Source organism: Phacochoerus africanus, chromosome 2 (assembly GCF_016906955.1).
Source record: "Phacochoerus africanus isolate WHEZ1 chromosome 2, ROS_Pafr_v1, whole genome shotgun sequence".
NCBI lineage: Eukaryota > Metazoa > Chordata > Mammalia > Artiodactyla > Suidae > Phacochoerus > Phacochoerus africanus.
Window position 1 is genome coordinate 279,223,270 of NC_062545.1, and position 23,163 is coordinate 279,246,432.

Below are 23,163 nucleotides of genomic sequence, written 5' to 3' on the forward strand. Positions count from 1 at the left end.
GGAGCTCCCAGGAGCACCCACAGAGCCCCACCTCTGAACCGGCTCCCTTTGGTTGAGCCCCCCTCCCAGAGACGCCGCCCGCCCGCCTCGGCTGGTCCCCCCATCGCATTCGCTTATTAGGCTGGGGCGTCACTGAAAATGCCAAGCTGGATTTTCTTCCTCCCCAAAGGGAGAGATACTTCGAGAATTTGACAGTAAGAATCAAAACAGCCAGACAAGCGGATGAAGGGGCACTTCGCCATCTCTGCTTTGTCTCTGGCGGTCCTGACGCTGATTCTGGAGACACGGATCATTGGTCCCTATGGGATCAGCTACTGCCCTCCTTCCTCTTGGGCAAAATCCACAGAACTCTTCCCGCCCAGATCCCAACAGATCTCTCAAAACCTTTCGGCAGAACTAACCAAGACCAACAAAAAGGAGTTCCTTCGTGGCTCAGGGGTAACAAACCCAACTAGTATCCATGAGGACACAGGTTCAATCCCTGGCCCTGCTCAGTGGGTTAAGGATCTGGGGTTGCTGTGAGCTGGGGTGTAGGTCACAGGCGTGGCTCAGGTCTGGCGTTGCCGTGGCTGTGGTGCAGGCCGGCAGCTGTAGCTCCAATTCTACCCCTAGCCTGGGAACTTCCATATGTCGCAGGTGTGGTCCTAAAAAAATGACCAAAAAAAAAATCTGAGTCTCCCTCTTCTCACCAGTGTACATGCATTAAACCACATGAACCAGCACTGGTGGGGAAATATTAATAAGGCCACAAAAAAGTGTCCCCCTTGCCTGCCCACTTGTCCAAAATATGATCCAGAGAAACCTCTCTGCTCTGCTCCCAGACATTTTTTTCATAGGCACACTATTTTATTAACTCTTAAATTTCAGAGTTTCTGTTGTGGTGCAGTGGAAACTAATCTGACTAGGAACCATGAGGTTGCCAGTTCAATCCCCACCCTTGCTCAGTGGGTTAAGGATCCAGCATTGCTGTGGCTGTGGTGTAGGCCAGCAGCTACAGCTCTGATTAGACCCCTAGCCTGGGAATCTCCATATGCCGCAGGTGCAGCCCTAAAAAGACAAAAAGACAAAAAATAAATATAAATTTTAAAAAGAAAAAAAAAAACACTTAAATTTCACTATCAAACAATGCTGGCCATGCCTTGTTCAGACTCTTGACATCAAGACACACGGACAGAGTTTTAAGGGCACAGGGTTCAACGCAGCGTAACATGCTAACAGAAAACCTAAGAGGTGGCAAAACGACGCTTTTGCTCGCAAGTATGGGGACAAGCCCCGCGACGGGAGGACAAACCTGGACTGAACAGAGGGGCCCTTGGCTCCCAGACCCTCCGCACCGCCTCGCGAGCCCTGGAGGCCTGGAAGACAGCTTTCGCGAGGCCGCTGCCACCGTGGATCCAAGTCTGGGCTACCTCGCGCTGTACGTTTTCTCGCCGGACCAACGTGTCCCCTGTACACAGGCCGCCGCTTCTTCCGAGGCCAACCCTTTGTTAGAAAGGAGTATCCTTCCCTGAGGGCCCCCCTCCAACTTCCCCGTGACGGGGGGACCCACTGGATGGGTCCCCGACTTCAACGAGGCTCCCCTGTTGGGCGGGCTTTGCACTTTCCCGCCTCCCTGGCCCCAGGCTGCAGGCTCCGTCGAATGCACCACTGGCACCACCAACTCCCACCTGGCAGGATTTGCAGAGAAACTCCCACCTGGCAGGATTTGCAGAGACCCCCCCCACCACCACCATGGTGGCCCAAAGCATCGCCACGTACCCTTCTCCCTCCCTCCCAGAGCCACTCCCTTGAGATGGGCCTCTTTTGACCCGCTCGGCCTGCGGCCTGCGGGCAAAGGGAGCTGTTCCTCCTTATCCTGAAGGCCTGAGAGCTTCTGCTGGAAATGGTCCCGCTCTGGGAGGGCCGTCTGCTCGCCGGGCGCTCCCGGGAGCCGAGGAGCTCAAGGATCACACCTGCCACCCAGAGACTTTGTCTTTTGGAGAAGACGCCTCCGGAAGGACTCCCTTCCACCCCACTGGCAAGACCCCACTCAGCCACTGCTAACCCACCCGTGCTGCCAACTGACACACCTGGCAAAGCCCCCACCGTCGACGGAGCTGCACACCGTCTGGTGACCTGGAAGCAGAGATGCCACGGAACTGAATGGATGACCCCTGACAGACGTCAGGACCAGGCCTGCAGGCCCTTCCCTCGCTGTTGCTTCTGCCCCATCTTCTCCCTCTTCTCTGGACCCTTATCTGCATTTCCCCATTGACTGCAAAGCAGGGAACCGGAGTTCCTGTCGTGGCACAGCAGTTAATGCATCTGACTGGCATCCATGAGGTTGCAGGTTCGATCCCTGGCTTCGCTCAATGGGTTAAGGGTCCTGCGTTGCTGTGGCTGTGGTGTAGGCTGGCGGCTACAGCTCCGATTCAACCCCTAGCCTGAGAACCTCCATATGCCACGGGTTCGGCCCTAAGAAGAAAAAAGGAAAAAAGAAATCTTTTCCTAACATGAGACGAGCTGGCCAATTCCCCAGCCGAGGGAGTGGCAGCCATCACTTAACTTGCTGGCTAAATTAGTTTGGACAAATGCATAGCCACTCGTCCACCTACCTGCTCAGCAAGAAAGCGCCTGTGGGATATCAAAGACTACCTGCTCTTTCTGGAGAGGAGAAATTCTGTCACAAAATCAGGGAGCAGGTGCACTGGCTGCATTAAATCGTCCTGATTCTCTGGTCCTTTGATTTCTCCCGCTGGCCATCTCCAGGCCTAGGATCATGGGTTAGAACCATCATATAACTTGGAATTATCACATTACTTAAAGTTTTACTGTTTTTGTGCTCTTATTGTCATTATCTTGGGCTGTGCTCATGGCACGCACAAGTTCCCTGGCCAGGGATCAGTCTGGAGCCACAGCCACAGCAGTGACAATGCCTAATCCTAGCCCTAATTAATTCCTTGCACACTTTTTAGCCACATGCTCAGCATATCCAAGTTCCTGGGCCAGGGACCAACCCTTCACTGTGTTTGCAGCCTGCACCCCAGCTGCAGCAGTGTTGGATTCTTACCTGCTGCGCCCCAAGGGAACTTCCTGCACAATTACTTTTAACCTTTGTACCTGTTTCCTGTGGAGCCTTTGTAGAAAGGACACACCTAAAGGGTGGTGTTGCTCAACTCTCGGGGGAGGAGCTCCCAGGCTACAACCCTGCTGAGGTATGGACCTCAGACGGGAATGCCTGAGGCTGAGGCTCCCTGCTCACCTTCCTTCTCTCTTCAATGTGGCCTTAATGGGCTCCACATGTGGTGCACTTTCCCTCTGACGGGGACGCCACAGGAGGGAAAGGCCCTTCCTGACACCAAGAGACAAGATGTACTAAACGGAAAACCGGATTCTCCATCAGTGATGCTTTCAAAGTTCCTGATCACAGCAGCACCGAATCCTTAACCCGCTGAGCGAGGCCAGGGATCAAACCCACATCCTCAGGGTTACACGCCGGATTCACAGCCCGCGGAGCCACGACGGGAACTCCGACCTTTCACATTCCTGGGCAAGAGGCAGCAGGAGGAAGATTTCCTTTCCGCCAGGCAACGAACAGTTCACCATTGAGAGATGAGACCAGCCAATGAGAAGCCACTAGATTTACAACACCCAGTTTCCTCTAATGGACTCTGTTTAGAACAGCACCTACAATTTCCACTTCTTAGGAGCAAAAAATGTATACTTCTTGGTTTATACGGACTTGCCTGTAGTTTTTCTATAAGAAGTTTACCCCAAATTGCAATTCTCTGCTATTCCTGAGTGAACCCATTTTTCTGATAACTGGCTGTTTAATTTGGCCCTGGCTGCACCACGTGAAAGTTCCCTGGCCAGGGAGGGAACCCACGCCACAGGAGGGACCCAAGCCGAATCGCTGCAGTGACAACTCGGGATCCTTAACCCACTAGTCGCAGACCTCCGCTGGCTATTTTATTTTTAAGGTCAACGGAGGTGTTGGGAGAAAGCAGCCCCTCCCAACTTTTTTTCTGTGCAAAATAACATCCCTTGGTTTCTAGCCTTGCCTATTCTTTGTAGCGGTTGGACGTCCGTAATTGCAGTTTCTCTGCCGTTCCTGAATAATTTTACTTTGCGGGCAAAAGCGCTGGCTAGACTATTAAGGTTCACGGGGCCAATGGCTTAAAACTCCGAGAACCTCTGACTGCACCGGGCGCTCAGATCCCTCGCTCTGCCGGACCCCAGGTGCAGGCTGGCACACGCCTCAAAATCCACCGGCTGGGCGGGCGAGGACCAGACCTGGGGTCCGGGGTCTCACTGATCTCGAGAGACCCGGCCGACCACCACCGCCCACAGGCCCTGAGGAAGCACGGCCCCGGAGCGCAAGCACCAGCAGGGCGGGGGAGACCCTCTGCAGCGGAGCCCCAGCACCTCTGCAGCCAGGAAGCGCGGCTGAGGTGGGCGCAGGCGCGCGCGCGCCGTGGGCGTGAGGTCACCGCGCACGCAAGCACGCACAGACGCGAGCGTCATAGGGCGTAAGGCGCCGCCGGAGAGGCGGCGGGCGGCGGGCGCAGGCGCAGAGGGACGCGGGGGGCGCGGCAGAGGCGCATTGGCGGCGCCGCGCGATGGGCGGGGAGTGGTCCGCGCTGCGATGGCAGCTCTCGGCAGCGGCAGGACCGGCCGGCCTCTCAGCCCCGCTCGGAGCCCAGCCTCCTGACACCGCCCGGGGGCGAGGTCTCGCGGGCCTCCGCCGCTGTCATGTATCCGCCGCCGCCGGAGCCGCGTCGGGATTTCATCTCGGTGACGCTGAGCTTCGGCCGGAGCTACGACGACAGCAAGGGCCCGAGACGGCGCTCGTGCTGGCGGGTGAGGCGCGGGCCGGGCGGGGGCCTGGTTTGGGGCGCGAGTCGGGGGCCCAGCGCGTCTGGGCGGCGACAAAGCCCCAAGGGGGCCTGGGCCAGGACGCTCGGGAGGCCGGTCCTCCTCCACGGGCCCCGCACGGGGCCTGACGCTTTCAGGGCACGTTTTCCGTCCTCTCCTACGCGGACCAGGGCGACGTGTCACCTGCGGGGTCCCGGCAGCCTGGGACCCCTGCGGAGAGGGAACTGGCCGCGGCTCGGAAACAGCGGGGCTTCTGAATCTCTCGGCGTCCCGGCAGAGTCTGGAGCACGGGGAGAGGGCTCCAGTTGGGCCATTTTCGGTGACACGCGTGCTCGCCCGTCCCTCTCGTAGCAATGGAAGCAGCTGTCGAGGTTACAGCGGAACGTGATTCTCCTCCTGCTGGCGTTTCTCGCGCTCTGCGGCCTCCTGTCCTTCGTCAGCCTGGCTGAGGAGTGGAAAGGTACCAGCTGCTGCGGGCGGCCTGAAGGGAGGCGTGTGGTCACGGAGGGGGACAAGACAGGGGCAGCGGCCGTCCTGCAGCGGCAGGAGGCAGGGGCCGCAGCCGATGGGCAGGAGGAGGCAGCGAGGAGAAGCATCGGGGGTTTCCATACCAGCCCCCCGGCCGGAGGGTGGCCGCGGCTCAGAGGCTGTGTGCTGTTCCCAAGGGCCCGGGCAAGGGCTGGCCTCGCGGCCCGGCTCCGGGCAGGGAGGGTCCGGTCCCGAGGTCGGACACTCGGTGTCACCGCGTTCCTGCGTCTCTACCACGGGCCACCGGGTGTTCGGGAAGGCCGGGGCCGGGCCGGTGTGGCTGGAGAGGCCCCGTCTGCACGGCCCTGAGCTTGCTTCTCTGAGGAGGACAGCCAAGCGCCTCTGTGGGGAGCTCCCTCCGTGCCCCGAGGTGGAGACGGTGGCGGGGAGCCGGGCTGTGGGCGGGGAGAAGGGCCGAACCCCGGAGGCTCTAGAGAAGGTGGGGTTCCCTCGGCCGTTCTCGGCTCCCGGCACCTGCTTTCCGGTGGTTCCGCTGCGTCCTCGTCCTCGTGCAGGAGTCAGGCCGGGCGTGCGGTGCTCAGCCGCCCGCCCCGCTCTCCTCCAGGCCTGGCGGCCTGTCTCGGGTGACCTAGGTTCTCTTGCTCAGCCCTGGAGGGCAGGTCGTCGGAAGGACTGAACGTGAGACCAGCAAACCCACCCATCCTGCCAGCTCCTCGGAAAGCAGAGGCGAAGCCGGAAACCGTCCCGGGGGGCCCACCGCAGGTACTGTGACTCAGCGCTACGTGGGGCTGTGGCCGGGTCCTTTCCAGAAGCCCTGGAGAACAGCGGGTGCCGTTGCAGACGGACGGGGAGGGGTCTGATCCTCAGCCCGCGTGTGAGGGTTGAGCCTCAGGCGTCTCGCGGTGGGCGGGTTGGACGAAGGATTCGTGGGGAGGGGAGGAGGGGCCTCTCTCCTTCCTCCTCTTTGCAGGTCTGCTGGGCGGGCTCCTGGTAGGTGTGAAGGAGACGGGTCCCCTGTCCCCGGGAGCTGCCGGCCGGGGGCACTCAGGCAGGTGCTCCGTGTGGACCTGCCCCCACCGAGTTGCCAGGGCCCCCGAGTGGCAGGGTCGGGTCTGGGAGATGGGCTTGGGGCTGCTCGGGTGCGGGGTGCGTGTCCTCCTAGTCCTGCCCCGCACCCCCCCCCCCCGCCGCCCTTACGGGGCGCTGGGCAGGTGGGCGGGGAGTAGGGGGTGTGGGGCCCAGAGGGTGGGGGGCCGCCACAGAGCCTGGGAAGGTCCCCTGCAGAGGGCGGGAGGGGGCTCCAGGGGGTGGCCCCGAGAACCCGGGTGCTGTGCAGCTGGGGACGCCCAGCACTGCTAAGGCTCCCCAGGGAGAGTCCCCGGGCCGGCTGCCTGCCAGCCTCCCCGCTGCAGGGCTGCTGGCGGGATGGGGGCGGGGGGCTGCCCACAACCTGTCTTCCTGGAGGGGCTGCGGGCGAAAGAGCCGGTGGGCGTTCTTTCCTCCGCTTCTTTGTTCCGCGGGAAGGTGGACGCGGCCTCCTCTGGGAAGGGACAGCCTCTCGGGGTCCACCTGCAGCGTGGGGCCGGCCCTGAGCCGGAGGCAGGTTCCAGCTGCAAGAGAACCAGCAGTTGAGTCGCTTCACGCGTGACTCCTGTGTTTGCGCAGAGGCCACAGGGGCATTTCCGCCGGGGACCCCCCAAGCTGCAGATGAGAGCCCCCGAGAGCGACGCCAAGGACAGGAGGCAGGATGCGGCGGCCCGGGGGGCGGGAGCGGGCGGCGCTGGCTGGGAAGGCGCCGCGCAGAGAACCAGGTACCAGGAGCGGGCGGGGGTCTGAGCGTGGGAGACCAGGCCCTTCTCTGGGGCAGCTCTTCTCCGAAAAGCGGGGGGGGGGCGGGGGGGGGGGAAGCAGCGGAGGAGGGCTTACCCTTGAGGCGGCTGCCTGCGGGTGGCGCTCCCGCCTGGGGTCTGAGCCGACCAACCCGCAGCGCCCCGCGCCTGTGCTCCGGCTCTGAGCGCTCCTCCTCGTCCGTCCCCTCCAGCTGGAGAGGAGCCGCGACAGAGCCGGAGCAGGGCACCCAAGGCCCCTCGAGGAAGGCAGAGGGCGCCCCCAAGCCTTCCCCGCAGGCTGCGAGGATCCCACAGGGTCCAGGTGAGCTCGCACCCGGGCCCCGGGGCCTCGCCTGGGCCTTCGGGCGTTGGCGGCGAGGGGGCACAGAGGAGCATCAGGCGAGGGGGCGGCTCCCGCCGCCGTGCCCCGTGCCGCTCTCCCTCGGACACCCCGCGGGCCCCGGTCCTCGGGTCGGGCCCTTAGAGCTCTGGTGACGACAGTGGCTCCTGGGCGGCCTGGCGGCCCGGGCCGAGCCCTGCAGCCACGGGAGGCACACGCCAGAGGAGGCGCGTTTCTGGGCCGGTGACCGGGGGGCGGGGTCCTGGGTCCGAGGCCTGTGGGCACACAGCTGGCCCTCATGGTGACCCCGGGCCGACAGCTCTGGGCAAGCTCGCGGGATCCCTGCCTCCGGCCCCGGTGGGTGGGGGCCGGCAGGGCTGGCGCCCTGTGAGCGCTGCACGGCCTGGCCCCGTGGGGCATCGGGAATGGGCGCGTGGCTGTGGGTATCGGCACGAGCGGGCCTGGGACACGTGAAGGGGCCGTGGGGGCAGCTGTGGCCGCACACGACCCCCGCATGGTCGCCCGCGTGCACGTCGTCTTGAGAGGGCGCCCTGGGAGGGTTCCTCGCGGCCTTGGCGGTGCTGGTAGCCTTTCGCGTCCCCTGCGGAAGCGCCCGGAGCTGATGGAGCCGGGGGTGGGCACTGGGAGATGAGGTGTCCTGTCCCCGGCGCCCGTCCTACGTTGCGTCCCCAAGCCCAGACGGCGCAGGCAGCAGCACTGGTTCTGTGGCCTCGGCTGCCTTTGCCCGCTGAGTGTCCCCTGCCCTGAGGGTCGCGAGGGCAGCGGGCGTGGCTCTGAGCGTCGGTCCTGCAGCACCGCCTCCTGTCCCCCGCTGGTGCTCCTCGGCCGCACCCCCTCCTGGGGCCCTCGGAGGCATCCCCATGGCCCGCTTCCCTCCTCCCAGCCCAGCAGAACAAGCGCCAGCAGGCCGTGGTGGAGGCCTTCCGCCACGCGTGGGCCGGGTACCACAAGTTTGCCTGGGGCCACGACGAGCTGAAGCCCGTGTCGCGGTCCTTCGCCGAGTGGTTCGGCCTCGGCCTCACGCTGATCGACTCCTTGGACACCATGTGGATTCTGGGCCTGAAGAAAGGTACCCGCTCACGCCTGGCGCGCGGCCGGGTTCCCGCGGGTGCCCCTCGGCAGGCAGGCAGCCAGACAGCTTCCCGGGTCCTTCTGGGGCCGCGTTTGCCCTCGTCCTGGGTGCCGGGGTGGACGTGCTGGGGACCGGGGGCGGTTCCTCTGTCCCCTGCTGTCCACTCGTTGGGGGGCTGTGTCTCGGGTTTCTGCGCTGGTGACGTCAACACCGGTGTTCAGTCTGGGGATTGGGCTGAAGGCTGCCCGCCCCCCACTCGCTCTGCGGTGCTCCTTTGTGTCGTGGCCTTGGGTGGTCCAGCATTTGTCCTAAGCGGCCAGGCTGTGCCCAGCTGCGTTCCGCCCCCCCGCCCCACGTATTTGGCGCCAGGACGTGACAGCGAGGCCCCGCAGGGACAGAGCTCTCTCTCCAAGGGCCGCGCGCGTGTCCCACTGGGGCTCTCAACGCGTCCTGTACCGCTGCTGTCTCGTGTGTCAGAATTTGCAGAGGCCAGGGAGTGGGTGTCCGAGAAGCTGTGGTTTCAGAAAAACGTGGACGTCAATCTGTTTGAGAGCACGATCCGGATCCTGGGGGGGCTCCTGAGCGCCTTCCACCTGTCGGGGGACGACCTCTTCCTGGAGAAGGCCGTGAGTGTCCAGCGCTCCACAGTCGTGCTCGGCTCGTGGGGTCCGGGGCGGGCGTTTGCTCCCACCTCCCGGCTCCGATCGACGCACACGAGCCGGTCCCCGCACACGTGCGTGTCGGCGCCTGCGGGAGAACCTTCCCGAGCTGCTGGGGTCCAGCTCGGTGTCTGCCGCCGTTGGGTGCTGGGGCCCCGGGAGGCCCCAAGCTCATGCTTTTCCACTCAATTGGATGAAAACGGGTGACGGGCCAGCGTGTGATGTGGAGACAGGGCCGCTGGGGGGCAGCAGTGAGTGACTCCTCGCTTGTCGTGTCAGGAGGACTTTGGAAATCGCTTGATGCCTGCGTTCCAAACACCCTCGAAGATTCCGTACTCCGACGTCAACATCGGCACTGGGGTTGCTCACCCGCCCCGATGGACCTCCGACAGCACGGTGGCCGAGGTGACAAGCATTCAGCTGGAGTTCCGAGAGCTGTCCCGTCTCACGGGCAACAAGAAGTTTCGGGTACGGAGGGGCTGCGTTTCTGGCTGGAGCGGGTTTGTCGCGGGAGCTGCCTCCGCTCGTCGCAGCGGGTGCAGTTTGCGTGGCCGGTGGGCTGGGCCAAGAGACGATGTTGTTTGGGGGACTGTCCCCATTTTTTCTTGGAGGACGGCAGCGTCTTGTGGTACCAGGCGCGCGGGCAGGAAAGGCATCGACTCGGAGGGTCCTGTGCCCGGCCCGTCCTTGCTCGTGCCCCGTCCCTAGGGCGCTGCCGGCGGACGGCCTGTCGTGCAGCGCTCTGCGGGGCCCCGGTTCCCCCCACGGTTGTCCTGGGGCCCGCCTGTGCCCTCGTGCGGGTGGTCCTGTCACGGTCACGTGCTGCGGGATGTGTTGAGAGGCCGGGTTTCCGTGGCCAATTCTGTGCTGACAACCTGGTGGTCGTCCCCGCGGGGGGCTCCCGGGGTGGGCGCCGTGCACACGTCTGCCCTGGTGCGTGGTCAGTGCAGACCTGTCCGTGGATGTAACTGCTGTCTTGCTCCCCGCTGCCTGAGTCCTCAGCAGTCACCGTCACAGTCACCCGGGCCCCTGTGGACCAATTCTCACCGTGTGGCTTTTCTCCACGTTGATGTGTTTCATCGGCTTTGCTTTTCTTGAGGTTGGTGTGGGGTCTAATTAGAGAGCCTGGCCTCTCCCGTGCACGCTGCGTGTTCTCCCGTGTTTGCTGCTGTCACCGTCATCTGCTTTTAGGAAGATGCCTGGCACTCTTGGCGCCTCGCCTGGTCGCTGCTCAGCCCTAGGCGGCTGCACGAGGCTTTGCCCTGACGGTTCCTCCTCGTGAGGCTCTCCCGTCAGATGGCAGTGGCTGTCTGTCTGCCCCCCGGGCTCCCTGCTCTGCAGCTGCGGCCTTGTCACTGGTCTTCCTTTTCCTGGGCAACAGTCTCTCCTCCTCCCTCCGTCACACGGGCCTTGACCTATTTGCCGCCAGGGACACGAGCAACGGGCTTCCTGCCCTGGTCCTGCCCTGCAAAGGGTGCATCTTGCCGCAGCACAGACCAAACGCGTACCGCCTGGTGCAGGGTGAGCCGGCTCGAGTTGCACGCGCCTTCACTGACCATTTGCAGAGCGCCGCGTGTGAGCGGTCGGCGTGTGCGTGTCCTCTGTGTACAGGTGTGGGTCCCGGTCCCCTGCCCGTTACTGGACTGAAGCGTTGGTGTTTTCCGTGTTGTTGGCAAACCCTCACCCAGGGTCTCGGCAACGTGCTCCTGTGACATCTCTCAGGACCCAGGCAGACACTGCCCCTGCACTGGGGCTGGAGGCTGTCCCCGGGACCCGGGCAGCCCCGTCGGCAGGGCCCGCGGCCTCCGCGGCCCAGCGAGGCAGCCGCGTCTGCGGGTGGCCGCAGACCTGGGCGCCATGCGGTGCGGCCGCTTCTCCGAAACCCCCCGGAGTGGCGGGGCGGAGCCGCTCACCCGCACCCCCTGGTGTCCACAGGAGGCGGTGGAGCAGGTGGCGAGGCACGTGCACTCCCTGTCTGGCAAGAAGGACGGGCTGGTGCCCATGTTCATCAACACCAACAGCGGGCTCTTCACCCACCTGGGCGTGTTCACCTTGGGCGCCAGGGCCGACAGCTACTACGAGTACCTGCTGAAGCAGTGGATCCAGGGCGGGAAGACGGAGACGCAGTGAGGCCCGCTCCTCTGCCTCGGGGCCCCAGCGCTCGGGCAGGGCACGGCGGCCGCCCCAGGCCGGGCCTCGGCGCCTCCGTGGGAGGCCTCTCTCCCCACGGGCTGCGTGCAGAGGCAGGGCCTGGCCGGACCCCGGGGGCGGCGCGTGGTCCGCGCCAGGCGGGCCCGGCTCTTCCTCGGGGCCCGGCCCCCGGCGGAGGGAGGGCAGCCGGGAAGGTCCGGGCCTCCTCTGCTCAGCACCCTGCCGCTCAGCCCGCACGCTGTCCCGGGAAGCAGCGCGGCAGCTCACGGTCCGGCCTGGAACAGGCAGACGAGCCCTCGCGAGGGTGCTGGCTCCGCCCCGGGGTGACCGTGACCCCGACTTGGGGGCGGGGCAGCCCCAGGCCGACGCCCGGGGAGACACGAGGGTTGTGCCCCTGGGAGCCCGCGGGGTGGGCTCAAGAACCGGGGTGGGCGTGAAGGGTCCCGGGCTCTGCCCGGGCTGGTCTGGGGGGCCCTGGGGGCTGATGGAGGCGGGGCCCCTGGGGGGCGAGCCAGGCCTGGCGGCCCCTGGAACACACACAGCAGCTCCGGCTGTGCCCCGTCCCCGGGAGGCTGGGGCCGTGCAGCCGCCCGGCCTGAGCACAGGGCCCTGCTGTCTGCACAGGCTGCGGGACGACTACCTGGAAGCCGTGGAGGGGATCAGGAGGCACCTCCTGGGCAGGTCGGAGCCCCAGAAGCTCACCTTCGTGGGGGAGCTTGCCCACGGCCACTTCAGCGCCAAGATGGTGAGCGGGAGCCTGGTCCAGCGGGGCCTTGGCGCCCGCCCCCCCCCCCCACCAACTTGCCCTTGACGCCCGACGGTGGAGGGAGCCGTGCGATTCTGGCCACGGAGCAGGAGCTGTCGGGGCGGCCTTGGGCTGCAGGGCCTGGGGTGTCCCGGGCCGGCAGGGGGAGCCGAGGTCTGTGGGGGGCCAGCGCCCCTCCGGCCCCACGGCCCCTCCCCTGCCCCCGGGGCCCAGCCCCCCACTCCCAGCCCCGCCTGCAGCCCCGGCCCCCCCATCGGCGCTTGGGGCGGGGGTGGGGGAGCCCCGGGTCAGGCGGGCGGTCCTCCCGGCAGCTTCTCCCTGCCCGCGTGGAGCCCCGGGGGCTCTGCCTGCGGTTCAGCGCCCTGTCCGAGCCCTGCGGGCCCGCAGGCCTCCTGGGGTCCCCACGGGGCGGGAGCGGAGGGGGCGCCGGCCCGCCGTGGAGGCCGTGCTGGTGGAGACCCGCTGGTTTCAGGACCACCTGGTGTGCTTCCTGCCGGGGACGCTGGCTCTGGGCGCCCACCACGGCCTGCCCGCCGACCACATGGAGCTGGCCCGGGCGCTCATGGACACCTGCTACCAGATGAACCGTCAGATGGAGACGGGGCTGAGCCCCGAAATCGCGCACTTCAACCTGCATTCCCAGAAGGCCGCGAAGGACGTGCAGGTCAAGGTGAGCTGGCGGGGGAGGGGGGGGCGGTGCTGGGGGTGGGGGGAGCGAGGGGGCGCAGGGAGGCGATCCTGAGCCCGCGTCCTCCCCAGCCGGCTGACAGGCACAACCTGCTGCGGCCCGAGACGGTCGAGAGCCTCTTCTACCTGCACCGCTTCACGGGCGAGCGCAAGTACCAGGACTGGGGCTGGGAGATCCTGCAGAGCTTCAACGCGTACACCAGGGTCAGCGTCCCCGGCCTCGCCGTTCAGGGTGCACGGGACCCGGGGGCCGGGCCCGTGTGGGGAGGGTCCCTGCAGCGGCCCGAGGCCCCAGAGCGGGTCCTTCACGGGTCCTCCATGTGGCCCGCGCAGCACTTTGCACCTGGTCACGGGAGGGCTGCTGGCACCCCAGGGCGCCTCGGGAGGAGCCCCGCCGGGCCCCCGGGCGGGCTGCGGTGCGCGGGCTCGGAGGGCGCCCCGCCCGGCCGCCCCGCGCTCGTGACCCCGCAGCCCGGGCTCTCGCGCAGGTCCCCACGGGCGGCTACTCGTCCATCGGCAACGTCCAGGATGCCCGCAACCCCCAGCCCAGGGACAAGATGGAGAGCTTCTTCCTCGGGGAGACCCTCAAGTACCTGTACCTGCTCTTCTCCGACGACCCGGACCTGCTCAGCCTGGACGCCTACGTCTTCAACACCGAGGCGCACCCCCTGCCCATCTGGGCCCCCGCCTAGGGCGGGCCCGCTGCCCGGTGGGTGCGGCTCGGGGCTCTGCCGCGCGTGGTCGCGGGGGGCGCCTGTCGGCAGGACCCTGGCCCTGCCCTCGGCTGTGCGGCGCCCACCCAGCTGGCGGGACGTGCTCCGGGCCGATGGCAGAGGCCTCTGGCTCCGGGCACCTTGCCTGGTTGTCGTCGGGACGCAGGCCGTCAGGAGCCCATCGGAACACGTCAGCGCTGTGATGCGGGGAGGCCCTGCCCCCGGGAGGCTTCCGCCTCCTTCCTGAGAAGATCAGATTCTGACTCGATTCCCGAGGCCCGGGCGCCTCCTGCTGCTGCGCCGCGCACGGGCTCCGTGGGGGTCCCGGGGCCTGCGGTCACCCTGGGCCCCTCGGGGTCCCCGGAGGCGCGATGTGGTGGTCAGAGACGGGAGCCGAGGGGCCAGCCCGGGTGCGGCTCAGCCTCGAGGTCTCAGAGCCTGTGGACGTGCTCTGACCCCAGGGTCTCGGGGGGTGTCCGTGACCTTATGGGCAGCAGCCGGGCTCCCGGCGGCTGTAGTGTTTACACGTTGGACTCAGGGATCCTCCCCCTGCCCTGCAGGTGCGGGGCGGGGCGGGGCGGGGCTGGGCGGGAAGGTCACCTGCTCCCAGGCCAGCTCCGTGGAGGGACTTTTCAGTCAGGATAAATGTACGTTTGTTCTAACTGGTGCCCGCCTCGTGTCTGCGTCTTTTAGTCCCTCAAATGCCTGTGCGGTCTGCGGAAGGGGCAGAGCTTAGGTCAGGTCTCGCGTGTTGAGGTCAGCTTTGCTTGCTTGCTTGCTTTCAGCACCTGTACCATGTGCAAGTTTCTAGGCCAGATTGTTGAACTTGAGTCCAAGCTGTGACACCACCGCTGCTGGAGTGCCAGACCCCTACCTCGCCTGGGCCGAGGATCGAACTGGTGTCTCCGGAAAGACAAGCTGGACCATTAACCCGGTGTGCCAGGCCAGGAGCCCGAGATCAGCTTTGTTTCTGCCTGCAGGGGTGGGGCTGGGCGTCTGAAGCAGGAGCCCCATGGGCAGGCACTGGGCACTCGTGCTGGGTAAGGACGTGGCTGCGGTGGGTCCTAGCTGCCTCACCAGCATCCTTGGTATGTGGGGTTTCTCCTGCGGCTCTTTAGGGTCCTGGCCGGCCCTGTCCTCCCTCCTTGACTCCCAGAGTAGGTGTCCCTTAGGCCTGACAGGGTATGGGTTTCCAGAATGAGGACACGAAAGCTGTCCCTGGCCTGGCCTCCTGCCCAGGACCCGATGCCTGAGTGGCTCAGGCCCGGCCTTCCCTGCATGTGTGATGGGGTGTGGTTCTCGACAGCCTCGGAGCATGGCTTTCTCAGCAGCCTCTGCACCCGTGCGGCCCAGTGCCAGGCAGGGCCTGGCCCCCGGCGGCTCCTCTGCCGCCCAGCGGGGCTGCTTCCTTCCCTGGCCCCAGACCCTGCAGCTTTCTGTCCTTAGCTGTGCGAGGCCTGCCTTGTCCAGGCCCTCATGGCTGCTGGCTCCCTGACCTGCGGGGCCCAGCTGGACGATATGCAGTGGTCCCTGTCCCCCAGCCCCGGGGCTGCCTTGGCAGGGCTTCCAGGCTCCCCACTCGGATCTGTCCCCACCCAGGGCCTGAGGTAGCTGAGTGAAGCTGCTTGTCCAGCCCACCCTCAGGCCTGGCTCCCAGCAGGTGGACGGAGTCTGTGGGGCTCCCTGCCAGCCACTGCGTGGTCCTGGATGGAAAGGAGCTGGGGAGGCGCCGGCGTGGCCTCTTGTCTTGGTGTCACGGATCGGGCTGCTGAGGAACAGGCCCACGTCCCGTCACCCAAGACAGCAAACAGTGGAGCCGAGTCTGCTTTATTCAAGAGCTGAATAGTGGAAGTTGTGTGAGTGGGTTCATGGTGTCCCAGGCTTCAGCTGGGACCAGACACGGGCCAGGACGCCCCTGCCAGGTCACCAGTTGTTTGACCTCTCCCTTGGGCAAGGCCCTGCCCACACTGGGGGCCGGGGGGGGGGGCTCTGGGTTCAGGGAGCTGGGTCTTGGCTCCTCCCCTTGACTGTGCAAGGAGCCCAGCAAGTCCTCCACTCCTGCCAGGGGAGCATCCTCAGCCTCTGTGCTCTGGGTGCTGTGCCAGCCTCAGCCGCTGCTCACGCCTGGACGCCTCAACCCACTTGCCGATGAGGGTGGCCTCCAACCTGCGAGCCTCCACGACGGATGTGGGGTCTGCTGGGTGGGACGCCCTGAGGAGTGGGCATGGAGGGCCCTCAGCTGGGAGGGCAGGCCTCATGCTCCCCTATCCCCCCTCCAGCCATCAGCCCAAGGCAGGGACCGCACCCCTTCCCAGGCAGGACTGCACCTGAGGTCCAGGTGATGTGCCCCCCCATGGATGGTGATGGCGAGGACTGAGGCACTCAGGTTGCTCTGGATCTGGGTCGTTAGGGAGACTTGTCATCAGGAGCACGGCACATGATCTGGGCTTCACCCCTTGTAGCACCACCTGCTGGTAGCTGCTTGTCCCAGCTTGTGGGGGTGCAGCTAAGTCAGCAGCTTGAGGCAACTGCATAGCCACATAGCCTTGAATGATCTCATTACAAATTAAATGCACATTAATGAGTTAGGTTAACCAATGGTCAGGTCCCCGTAAGAAGTCAGCAACAGAACCAAATAAAGGAGAGGAGAACACAAGTTTTGAAGTAAGATGAAGGAGCTACAGAGCCAAAAGCGCTGGGGTCCACAAAGGAGCAGGGCTGCCTGGCTGTGACTCACCCCACCCCTTGCCCAGGGGTCCAGGTCACCATTGGAGAAGATGATGTTGCTGGCAGCTGTGAGTTCTAAAAGGGACAGAGTAAGCAGTGGTGGGGACTGGGTGTGGCCCCCCGAATCTGTGATGCAGGGGCCAGATCAGACTCCAGCTATATCCTGGGAGTGGGAAACAGCCCCCACCCCCCTGCATTCAGCCTCACCGCCCCCCCCAAAGCTGGTCTGCAGCCAGTCCTGCCGGGGCCACACGCCCCACGTGTCCAGGCAGTACTGCTGGCGGAGGGTTTCCGTGAAAGGCAGGTCAGGGAAGATGTCCGATACATTGTTGCTGGAAAAAGTCAGGTTGATCTCAGTGCAGGCCTGTGGGATACCCACACCACCATCAGGCTCTTGGGGCAGGGCTCCTCATTTAGCACCCCCACCCCCAGGAGTGCCAGGCCCCCAGTTTCCCCATACCTGGTAGTCCCAGGCCTTGGCATTGGGACCTGAGCCACAGCCTGTGGGGTCTGCACAGGCCTGGTACTGCGCATAGATGTCATAGCAGGGCTTCGTGCCAGAGGAGTTGTACACCAGCCCTGGGGGAGAAGCTTGCTGGCGCCAGGTGCCTGGACACCCACCCTGCTCCCTGTTGGGGGTTCTGGGATCCCATGGCTCAGGAGGAGTGGAGTGCCTGGGTTTGTACTATCAACTACTGCCAGGCTTCTAGAGGCGGCTGGGCAGCCCTCCTGATGCTCCCCCTACAGCAGGGTGCGCTGGGGTGGGGTGTGCTCACCTTCACACCTGGGGACCTCCCGGAGAGCCACGGGGGCACTGCTAGGTCACTAGGAGGATGGTCACTTCCTGCACTAGGCTTCTGTGTCCCCTGTCCCCCCACAGCCCTCGCTGGGCCTGGCTGTCCCTCCACTCTCCTGCTCCCATATGCCAACTCAGCACTGGCCTGGGCAGGTGGGCAGATGTACCCGTCAGCTCTCGGAGCCCCTTGATCCTCTGGCTCTTGCTCAGCAGCCGGTCACAGCCCACCTGGGGAGCCAGCGGGATGCCTCAGCTGGCAGCCCCCACTCGAGACCTTCCCTGGCCCCAGGTCCTCGAGTGGGTGCAAGGCCCTCAGGCTGACCAGCTCTGGCCACTCCAGGGCAGCTGGGCCCATCCCTGTCCATGGGGCACTGCCCTCCCCAGCACCCAGCCAGCCAGGAGCAGGCGCCTCGCCTGGACGGGGTTGGCAGGAAGGTGCGCCACGAAGTCGGTGGGGTACGGGTAATCCATCATGGCCAGCAGGGTGAAGGCATTCCGGGCAAAGCCAAAGAGCTGGGTCAGGTCCTTCTGGCCCGAGAGCGGCTGGCAGGTGCCGAACTCCTGGCTGACCCTGTCATAGGCTGCCAGAGGGAGGCAGGACAAGGGTGTTGGGAGGCTGCAGGCATGCGGGGGCGGGGAGGCCTGGGGGGCAGCCTCCTCACCTCCCTGTAGGAACAGGTCCTTGATCTGCCGGAAGGCATCCCGCACGCCCTGGGCACACTCGGGACCCTGGCCCTCAAAGTCCTGGAGGAAGGAAGGGAGTGGCTTCACCCAGGTTGCCCAGCAGCAGGGGTGGGGGCAGGGGGCAGAGTCCTCACTTACTGCTGAGACGTCCCGGAAGAACTGGTAGGGGTCCCCAAGGCCTGCCACGGAGACAACAGGCGCGCTGGCCGCCAGTGCCCCCGCCACCAGATGGGGGTACTTCATCCTCAGGTAGGCGCTGAGCATTCCCCCGTAGCTGGGCGGGGGCACCGGATTAGCATGGTGCCCCGCGCCCGCCACCCGCCACTCTGCGCCACCTCCCGCCAGCTGGAGCGCATCTTGGACACCACCACCTCCTCTATCCTTCCGTGGAGCTCCCCCACCCTCTGCCCCAGAAGCACGTAAAACTTCTCGGACCCACAGAATCTCTGGCCAGGGCCAAACACGCCTTTGTTCCAGGAGAGAAAGGAGGTGAGAACACACCTTCCACCAAAGGCGATGGCGGGGGCATCCTGGGCCCCAAGGTCCTGCCGCAGTGCCCGGAGCAGCCTCGCGAAGTCAGCCAGGGCCTGCTCCACCGTCAGCAGCTCCGTGTAGCCGCGCCACGTGGACCGCTCACCGAATGGGAGCGACTTCCCATAGTACCTCTGTGGGCAGGCGACCAGCAGACGCTGAGCCCGCGCCCGCCCTCGCTGGGGGCCCCCCTGCCCAGGCGACCCCGCTGGTACCCACGTGCTCGGCAAAGACGACCAGGGCCGCCTGCTGCTCCGCCAGCTCCAGGATGAACCCCGAGTTGTTGGCGAAGGACCACACGTCCCCCTCGTTGCCCGTGTAGAAGAACAAAGGCCCCTCGCCCTTCTTCCAGAACTTGTCTGTTGGAGGAAGGCGAGGAGCGGGGTGAGGGGTGTAGCCTTAGGTTCTCCCCCGACACCCTGAGCGGTCCCCAAGTGACCTCACCTGACACCAGGAATCTCTGGCGAAAGGTCTTGTTTCCAAACCTCTCGAAGTTGAAATGATCCAGGAGCTGCTCGAAGTAGGCCTCCCGAAAGCCGGGCTCTGGGGGGCTGTGGGCTGGAGGGCGCAACCTCAGCGTCTGAGGGGACGGGGCGGGGCGGGGCGGGGGAGTAGAGGGGACGGGGCGGGGTGGGGGGGGCGCAGAGGGGTCGGGGACCGGACCGAGGGGAGGGGACGGGACGGGGTGGGGCGGGGCGGGGCGGGGCGGGGGTGGGGGTGGGAAGCGTCGGGAGGGGACAGGGCGGGGTGGGGGGGAGGGCGGAGGGGTCGGGGACCGGACCGAGGGGAGGGGACGGGACGGAGGGGACGGGGCGGGGCGGGGCGGGGCGGGGGGTGGGAAGCGGAGGGAGGGGACGGGGCGGGATGTGTGTGTGGGGGTGGGAAGCGGAGGGAGGGGACGGGGCGGGGTGTGTGTGGGGGTGGGAAGCGTCGGGAGGGGACAGGGCGGGGTGGGGAGGAGGGCGGAGGGGTCGGGGACCGGACCGAGGGGAGGGGACGGGACGGAGGGGACGGGGAGGGGCGGGGGTGGGAAGCGGAGGGAGGGGATGGGGCGGGCTGTGTGGGGGGCGGAGGGGGTCGGGGACCGGACCGAGGGGAGGGGACGGGACGGGACGGGGCGGGGCGGGGGTGGGAAGCGGAGGGAGGGGATGGGGCGGGCTGTGGGGGGGGGCGGAGGGGGTTGGGGACCGGACCGAGGGGAGGGGACGGGACGGGACGGGACGGGGCGGGGCGGGGGGTGGGAAGCGGAGGGAGGGGATGGGGCGGGCTGTGTGGGGGGCGGAGGGGGTCGGGGACCGGACCGAGGGGAGGGGACGGGACGGGGCGGGGCGGGGCGGGGCGGGGTGGGAAGCGGAGGGCACAGGGCCCGCGGGTCTGCACTTACCCGCCGCCGCCAGGCTGCGCAGCTGCAGCGCCAGCAGAAGGGCCAGTGCCCAGGGCAGGGCCGGGGGGGGCTGCGTGCTCATGTCCAGGTCGTCCGCCGGCTTCTGTCGCGAGGGCGGGCTCACGTGACCGGCGGGCCCCTCACGTGACGGCCTGGGCGGGGCAGCGAGCCCTTTCCTCCCGCCGCTCAGCTTCCGCCGCTTTCTGCCCCGGTCCTCAAGCTTCCGGCGGCGCCGGCGTCGCCGTGGAGACGGTCGCCGCGGGCCCCGCCCTGGGCAGGGGACGAGTGTGCCCGGGCCCCGTCCTCCGGCGGCCCCTGCTCAGGGCCGGGCCCACCTCCGGCAGTGGGAGCCGCGGAGGCGAGGAGGCTGCTGGGCGAGACGTGACCGCCTGCTGCTCGGCGCCGTCGCAGCCCGCAGCCGGTCCCGGCCCGCGCCCCGGGGGAGGGCCTGCGGCTCCGCGGGAGTCTGGGTGGGGAGGGGCCTGAGCGAGACGGCGGAGGGGGGCCTCTCGCTGAGGGTCAGCGGCGTCTGGCCAAGCGACCCTGAGGGCCCCGGCGGCGGCGGCGGCGGCGGCGGCGGGGGGCGGGGGCGGACGGGGCCTTGGCAGGCGCTGGGGTCGCTCCGGGGGCCGAGAAGGCGAGGAGGCCAAGGCTGGGACCTGCCACCCTCTCCCCTCCCCCTTGAGCCAGTCCCCTCCCTGGCTCCGCAGTGGGACAGGGCCTCGGGGGGCACTGGCGCCCAAGGACCCAAGGGCCGCTTTTTCCCAGTGTCCAGGTCAGTGCCTGGAGAGGCCAGACTGGCAGAGCTGGGGACGTGGGCAGTGAGCCAGGCCCCGAGCAAGTGGGGGGACGTGGCCTCTCCCAGACAGCAGAGGGAAGGGGAGTCGCCTGTCCTCACTCCCAGGACTGTCCCTGGCTAGCGTGACCCCCGGTCTGGGGGATGGCCTGGGACGCTGGCTGCAGCCAGGAAACCAGAGAGCCGGCCAGCCTGGGGCTGCCTGGGGAGCAGCACTTGGAGGGGGCTTAGGCTTCCCCTGCACTGATCCAGGACTGTGGCTGTGGCAGTCAGCATGGTGACCGCAGCTGTCCATCATGTGACACCATCCTATGGGTGTGGTCACTGTGAGGTCACCCCAGTGCCACACCACAATCAACCCAGCCCCTGACCCATCCCCATGTCCCTGTGTCCCCGTCCCTGTGTCCCTATCCCTGTGTCCCCATGTTCCCGTGTCCCGTTGTGCCAGCCCCCATGTCCCCGCCCTTGTGCCCCTGTCCCTCCGTGTCCCCGCCCCTGTGCCCCCATGCCTGTGTGCCCACTCCCATGTCCCCGTCCCTGTGTCCCCATCCCCCCGTGTCCCCGCCCCTGTGCCCCCATGCCTGTGTGCCCACTCCCATGTCCCCGTCCCTGCGTTCCCATCCCCCCGTGTCCCCGCCCTTGTGCCCCTATCCCCCCGTGTCCCCGTCCCTCTGTCCGTGTCCCTGTGTGCACACTCCCGTGTCCCCGTCCCTGTGTGCCTGTCCCCCTGTGTCCCCGCCCTTGTGCCCCTGTCCCTCCGTGTCCCCGCTCCTGTGTCCCTACCCCCCCGTGTCCCCGCCCCTGTGCTCCCATGCCTGTGTGCCCACTCCCATGTCCCCGTCCCTCTGTCCCCATCCCATGTCCCTGCCCCTGTGCCCCCATGCCTGTGTGCCCACTCCCATGTCCCCGTCCCTGTGTCCCCATCCCCCCGTGTCCCCGCCCTTGTGCCCCTATCCCCCCGTGTCCCCATCCCTCTGTCCTTGTCCCTGTGTGCCCACTCCCGTGTCCCCATCCCTGTGTCCCCATCCCCCCATGTCCCCGTCCCTCTGTCCCCGAACCTGTGTTCCCACTTCCATGTCCCCATCCCTGTGTCCCCATGTTCCCGTCCTGTCTCTGTGTTCCCAGGTTCCCATCTTCCCACATCCCTGTGTCCCCGTGCCTGTGTCCCCATCCCCACACCTAGGGATGCCTGTCCTGTGTTGAGAGAGCTGTCCTTGCGGGCCCCCCCACAGCCTCTTCAGGGTGGGGGCCAGGACAAGACTCAAGGACTTGCAGCCCTTCCCCAGGCTGTCCCCGCTCCCATCCCTTCCTCTGTCAGCTCAGGGGCCTGATCCCAGCACCCCTCCCCCACCCTGCAGACCGCCGGGTCCCCCCCAAACCATCCGGGCAGCTCCCCTGTGCCTGGGGTGGCACCAGGAAGGTGCATTCTGACTCCCTCTGGGCCTGTCCTGCCACAGCTGGTGGCCCTGCGCATGCAGGTATGTCTGGGGGTCCAGGAGCCCTTCCCACCACTGGCCGGGGCCACTGACTTTGGGAACAAAGCTGGGGCCTGATCCCCCTCCACAGCCCACATTTTTGGGGAGCCAGGCCCCAGCTTTGTCTCAACACAAGCTGCTCTGCCCCTTTCAGACCTCGAGGCTGCCAGGAACCGGGGGTAGGGATGGGGGGGTCCCTAAGCAGTTCCACGGCTCTCAGCTCTGACTCAGGCAACCCCTGCAATGACGGCCACGCTCGTGTGTGTCTCCAAACTCTGTCTGACCTTTGGGGCTGTAAGTACATCCCCGCTGTTGTGCACCTGCCGTCCTAACCTGTTTCCAAGACCGCTTCGTCTTCCCGCATCAGAACCTCCCCTCGTTCGACAGCTCCTCGCCACCCTCCCCGGCCGGGTGCCCGCTGTTGTCCTTTCTGTCTCTGCGTTTGCCTGTTCCGACACCTCATCTCAGTGGAATCACACAGAATCTTCTTTCTGTGTCCACCTTGTCTCACTCAGCATAACATCTTTGGGGTCCACCCATGTCGAAACGTGTTAGAATCGCCTTCCTTTTTTTTATAAACTCAATGAATTTTATTACATGTTTTATTGCCTTCCTTTTTATTGATTTATTTTTTCCTTTCCAGGGTCACACCTGCAGCATATGGAGGTTCCCAGGCTAGGGGTCCAATTGGAGTTGTAGCTGCCGGCCTATGGCACGGCCATAGCCGTGCCGATCTGTGCCGTGCCTGCGACCTACACCCCAGCTCATGGCAATGCCGGGTCCTTCCCATGGAGCAAGGCCAGGGATCGAACCCACAACGTCATGGTTCCTAGTCGGATTCATTTCCGTGGCGCCACGACGGGAACTCCCTTGCCTTCCTTTTTAAAGGTAAATAGTATTCCGCTGTACACACGGGCCCCATTGTGCATGTCCAGTTGTCCGTCAGTGGACCTGGGGTTGTCTCCTCCTCTTGGCTGTGGTTAAAGATGCCGCTGTGGACCTGGGTGTGCAAATATCTTTTCAAGACCCTGCTTTCAGTGTGGGGGACGTATGCCCAGAAATGGGATTGCAGGAGCTTACGGTAATTCCGTTTCATTTTTTGAAAAACTGCCAACCTGTTTTTCACAGCAGCTGCGCCATTTTACCCAGCTGTGCCCAGATGCTCTAATTTGTCCGAATCCTCGCCAAC

At 65.8% G+C, this 23,163-nt stretch overlaps 2 protein-coding genes across 3 annotated transcripts; one reads left to right on the forward strand and one right to left on the reverse strand.

Moving 5' to 3' along the window:
- The first annotated feature begins 4,590 nt into the window (after positions 1–4,590).
- Positions 4,591–14,243, forward strand: MAN1B1 (mannosidase alpha class 1B member 1). Of its 2 annotated transcripts, XM_047769029.1 has the most exons (13): positions 4,591–4,839; positions 5,206–5,314; positions 5,990–6,105; positions 7,009–7,154; positions 7,385–7,494; positions 8,417–8,602; positions 9,083–9,231; positions 9,544–9,732; positions 11,200–11,390; positions 12,040–12,160; positions 12,654–12,851; positions 12,941–13,072; positions 13,357–14,243. In XM_047769029.1, the coding sequence occupies exons 1-13, from the start codon at positions 4,732–4,734 to the stop codon at positions 13,558–13,560; spliced, it is 1,959 nt and encodes a 652-aa protein (XP_047624985.1). In that variant the 5' UTR covers positions 4,591–4,731; the 3' UTR covers positions 13,561–14,243. The 2 variants fall into 2 exon arrangements, with proteins under 2 accessions (XP_047624985.1, XP_047624984.1); XM_047769028.1 differs by lacking the exons at positions 4,591–4,839; positions 5,206–5,314; positions 5,990–6,105 and adding an exon at positions 6,367–6,391.
- A 1,149-nt stretch (positions 14,244–15,392) lies between these two features.
- Positions 15,393–19,855, reverse strand: DPP7 (dipeptidyl peptidase 7). Its single transcript, XM_047769030.1, has 13 exons — positions 19,704–19,855; positions 18,764–18,877; positions 18,539–18,678; positions 18,290–18,453; positions 17,927–18,062; positions 17,767–17,848; positions 17,519–17,685; positions 17,272–17,332; positions 16,769–16,887; positions 16,516–16,672; positions 16,319–16,383; positions 15,909–15,979; positions 15,393–15,792 (listed from the first exon to the last, which is right to left on the reverse strand). Exons 1-13 carry the CDS (start codon positions 19,783–19,785, stop codon positions 15,657–15,659), a joined length of 1,494 nt encoding a protein of 497 aa, XP_047624986.1. The 5' UTR covers positions 19,786–19,855; the 3' UTR covers positions 15,393–15,656.
- Positions 19,856–23,163: the final 3,308 nt, after the last annotated feature.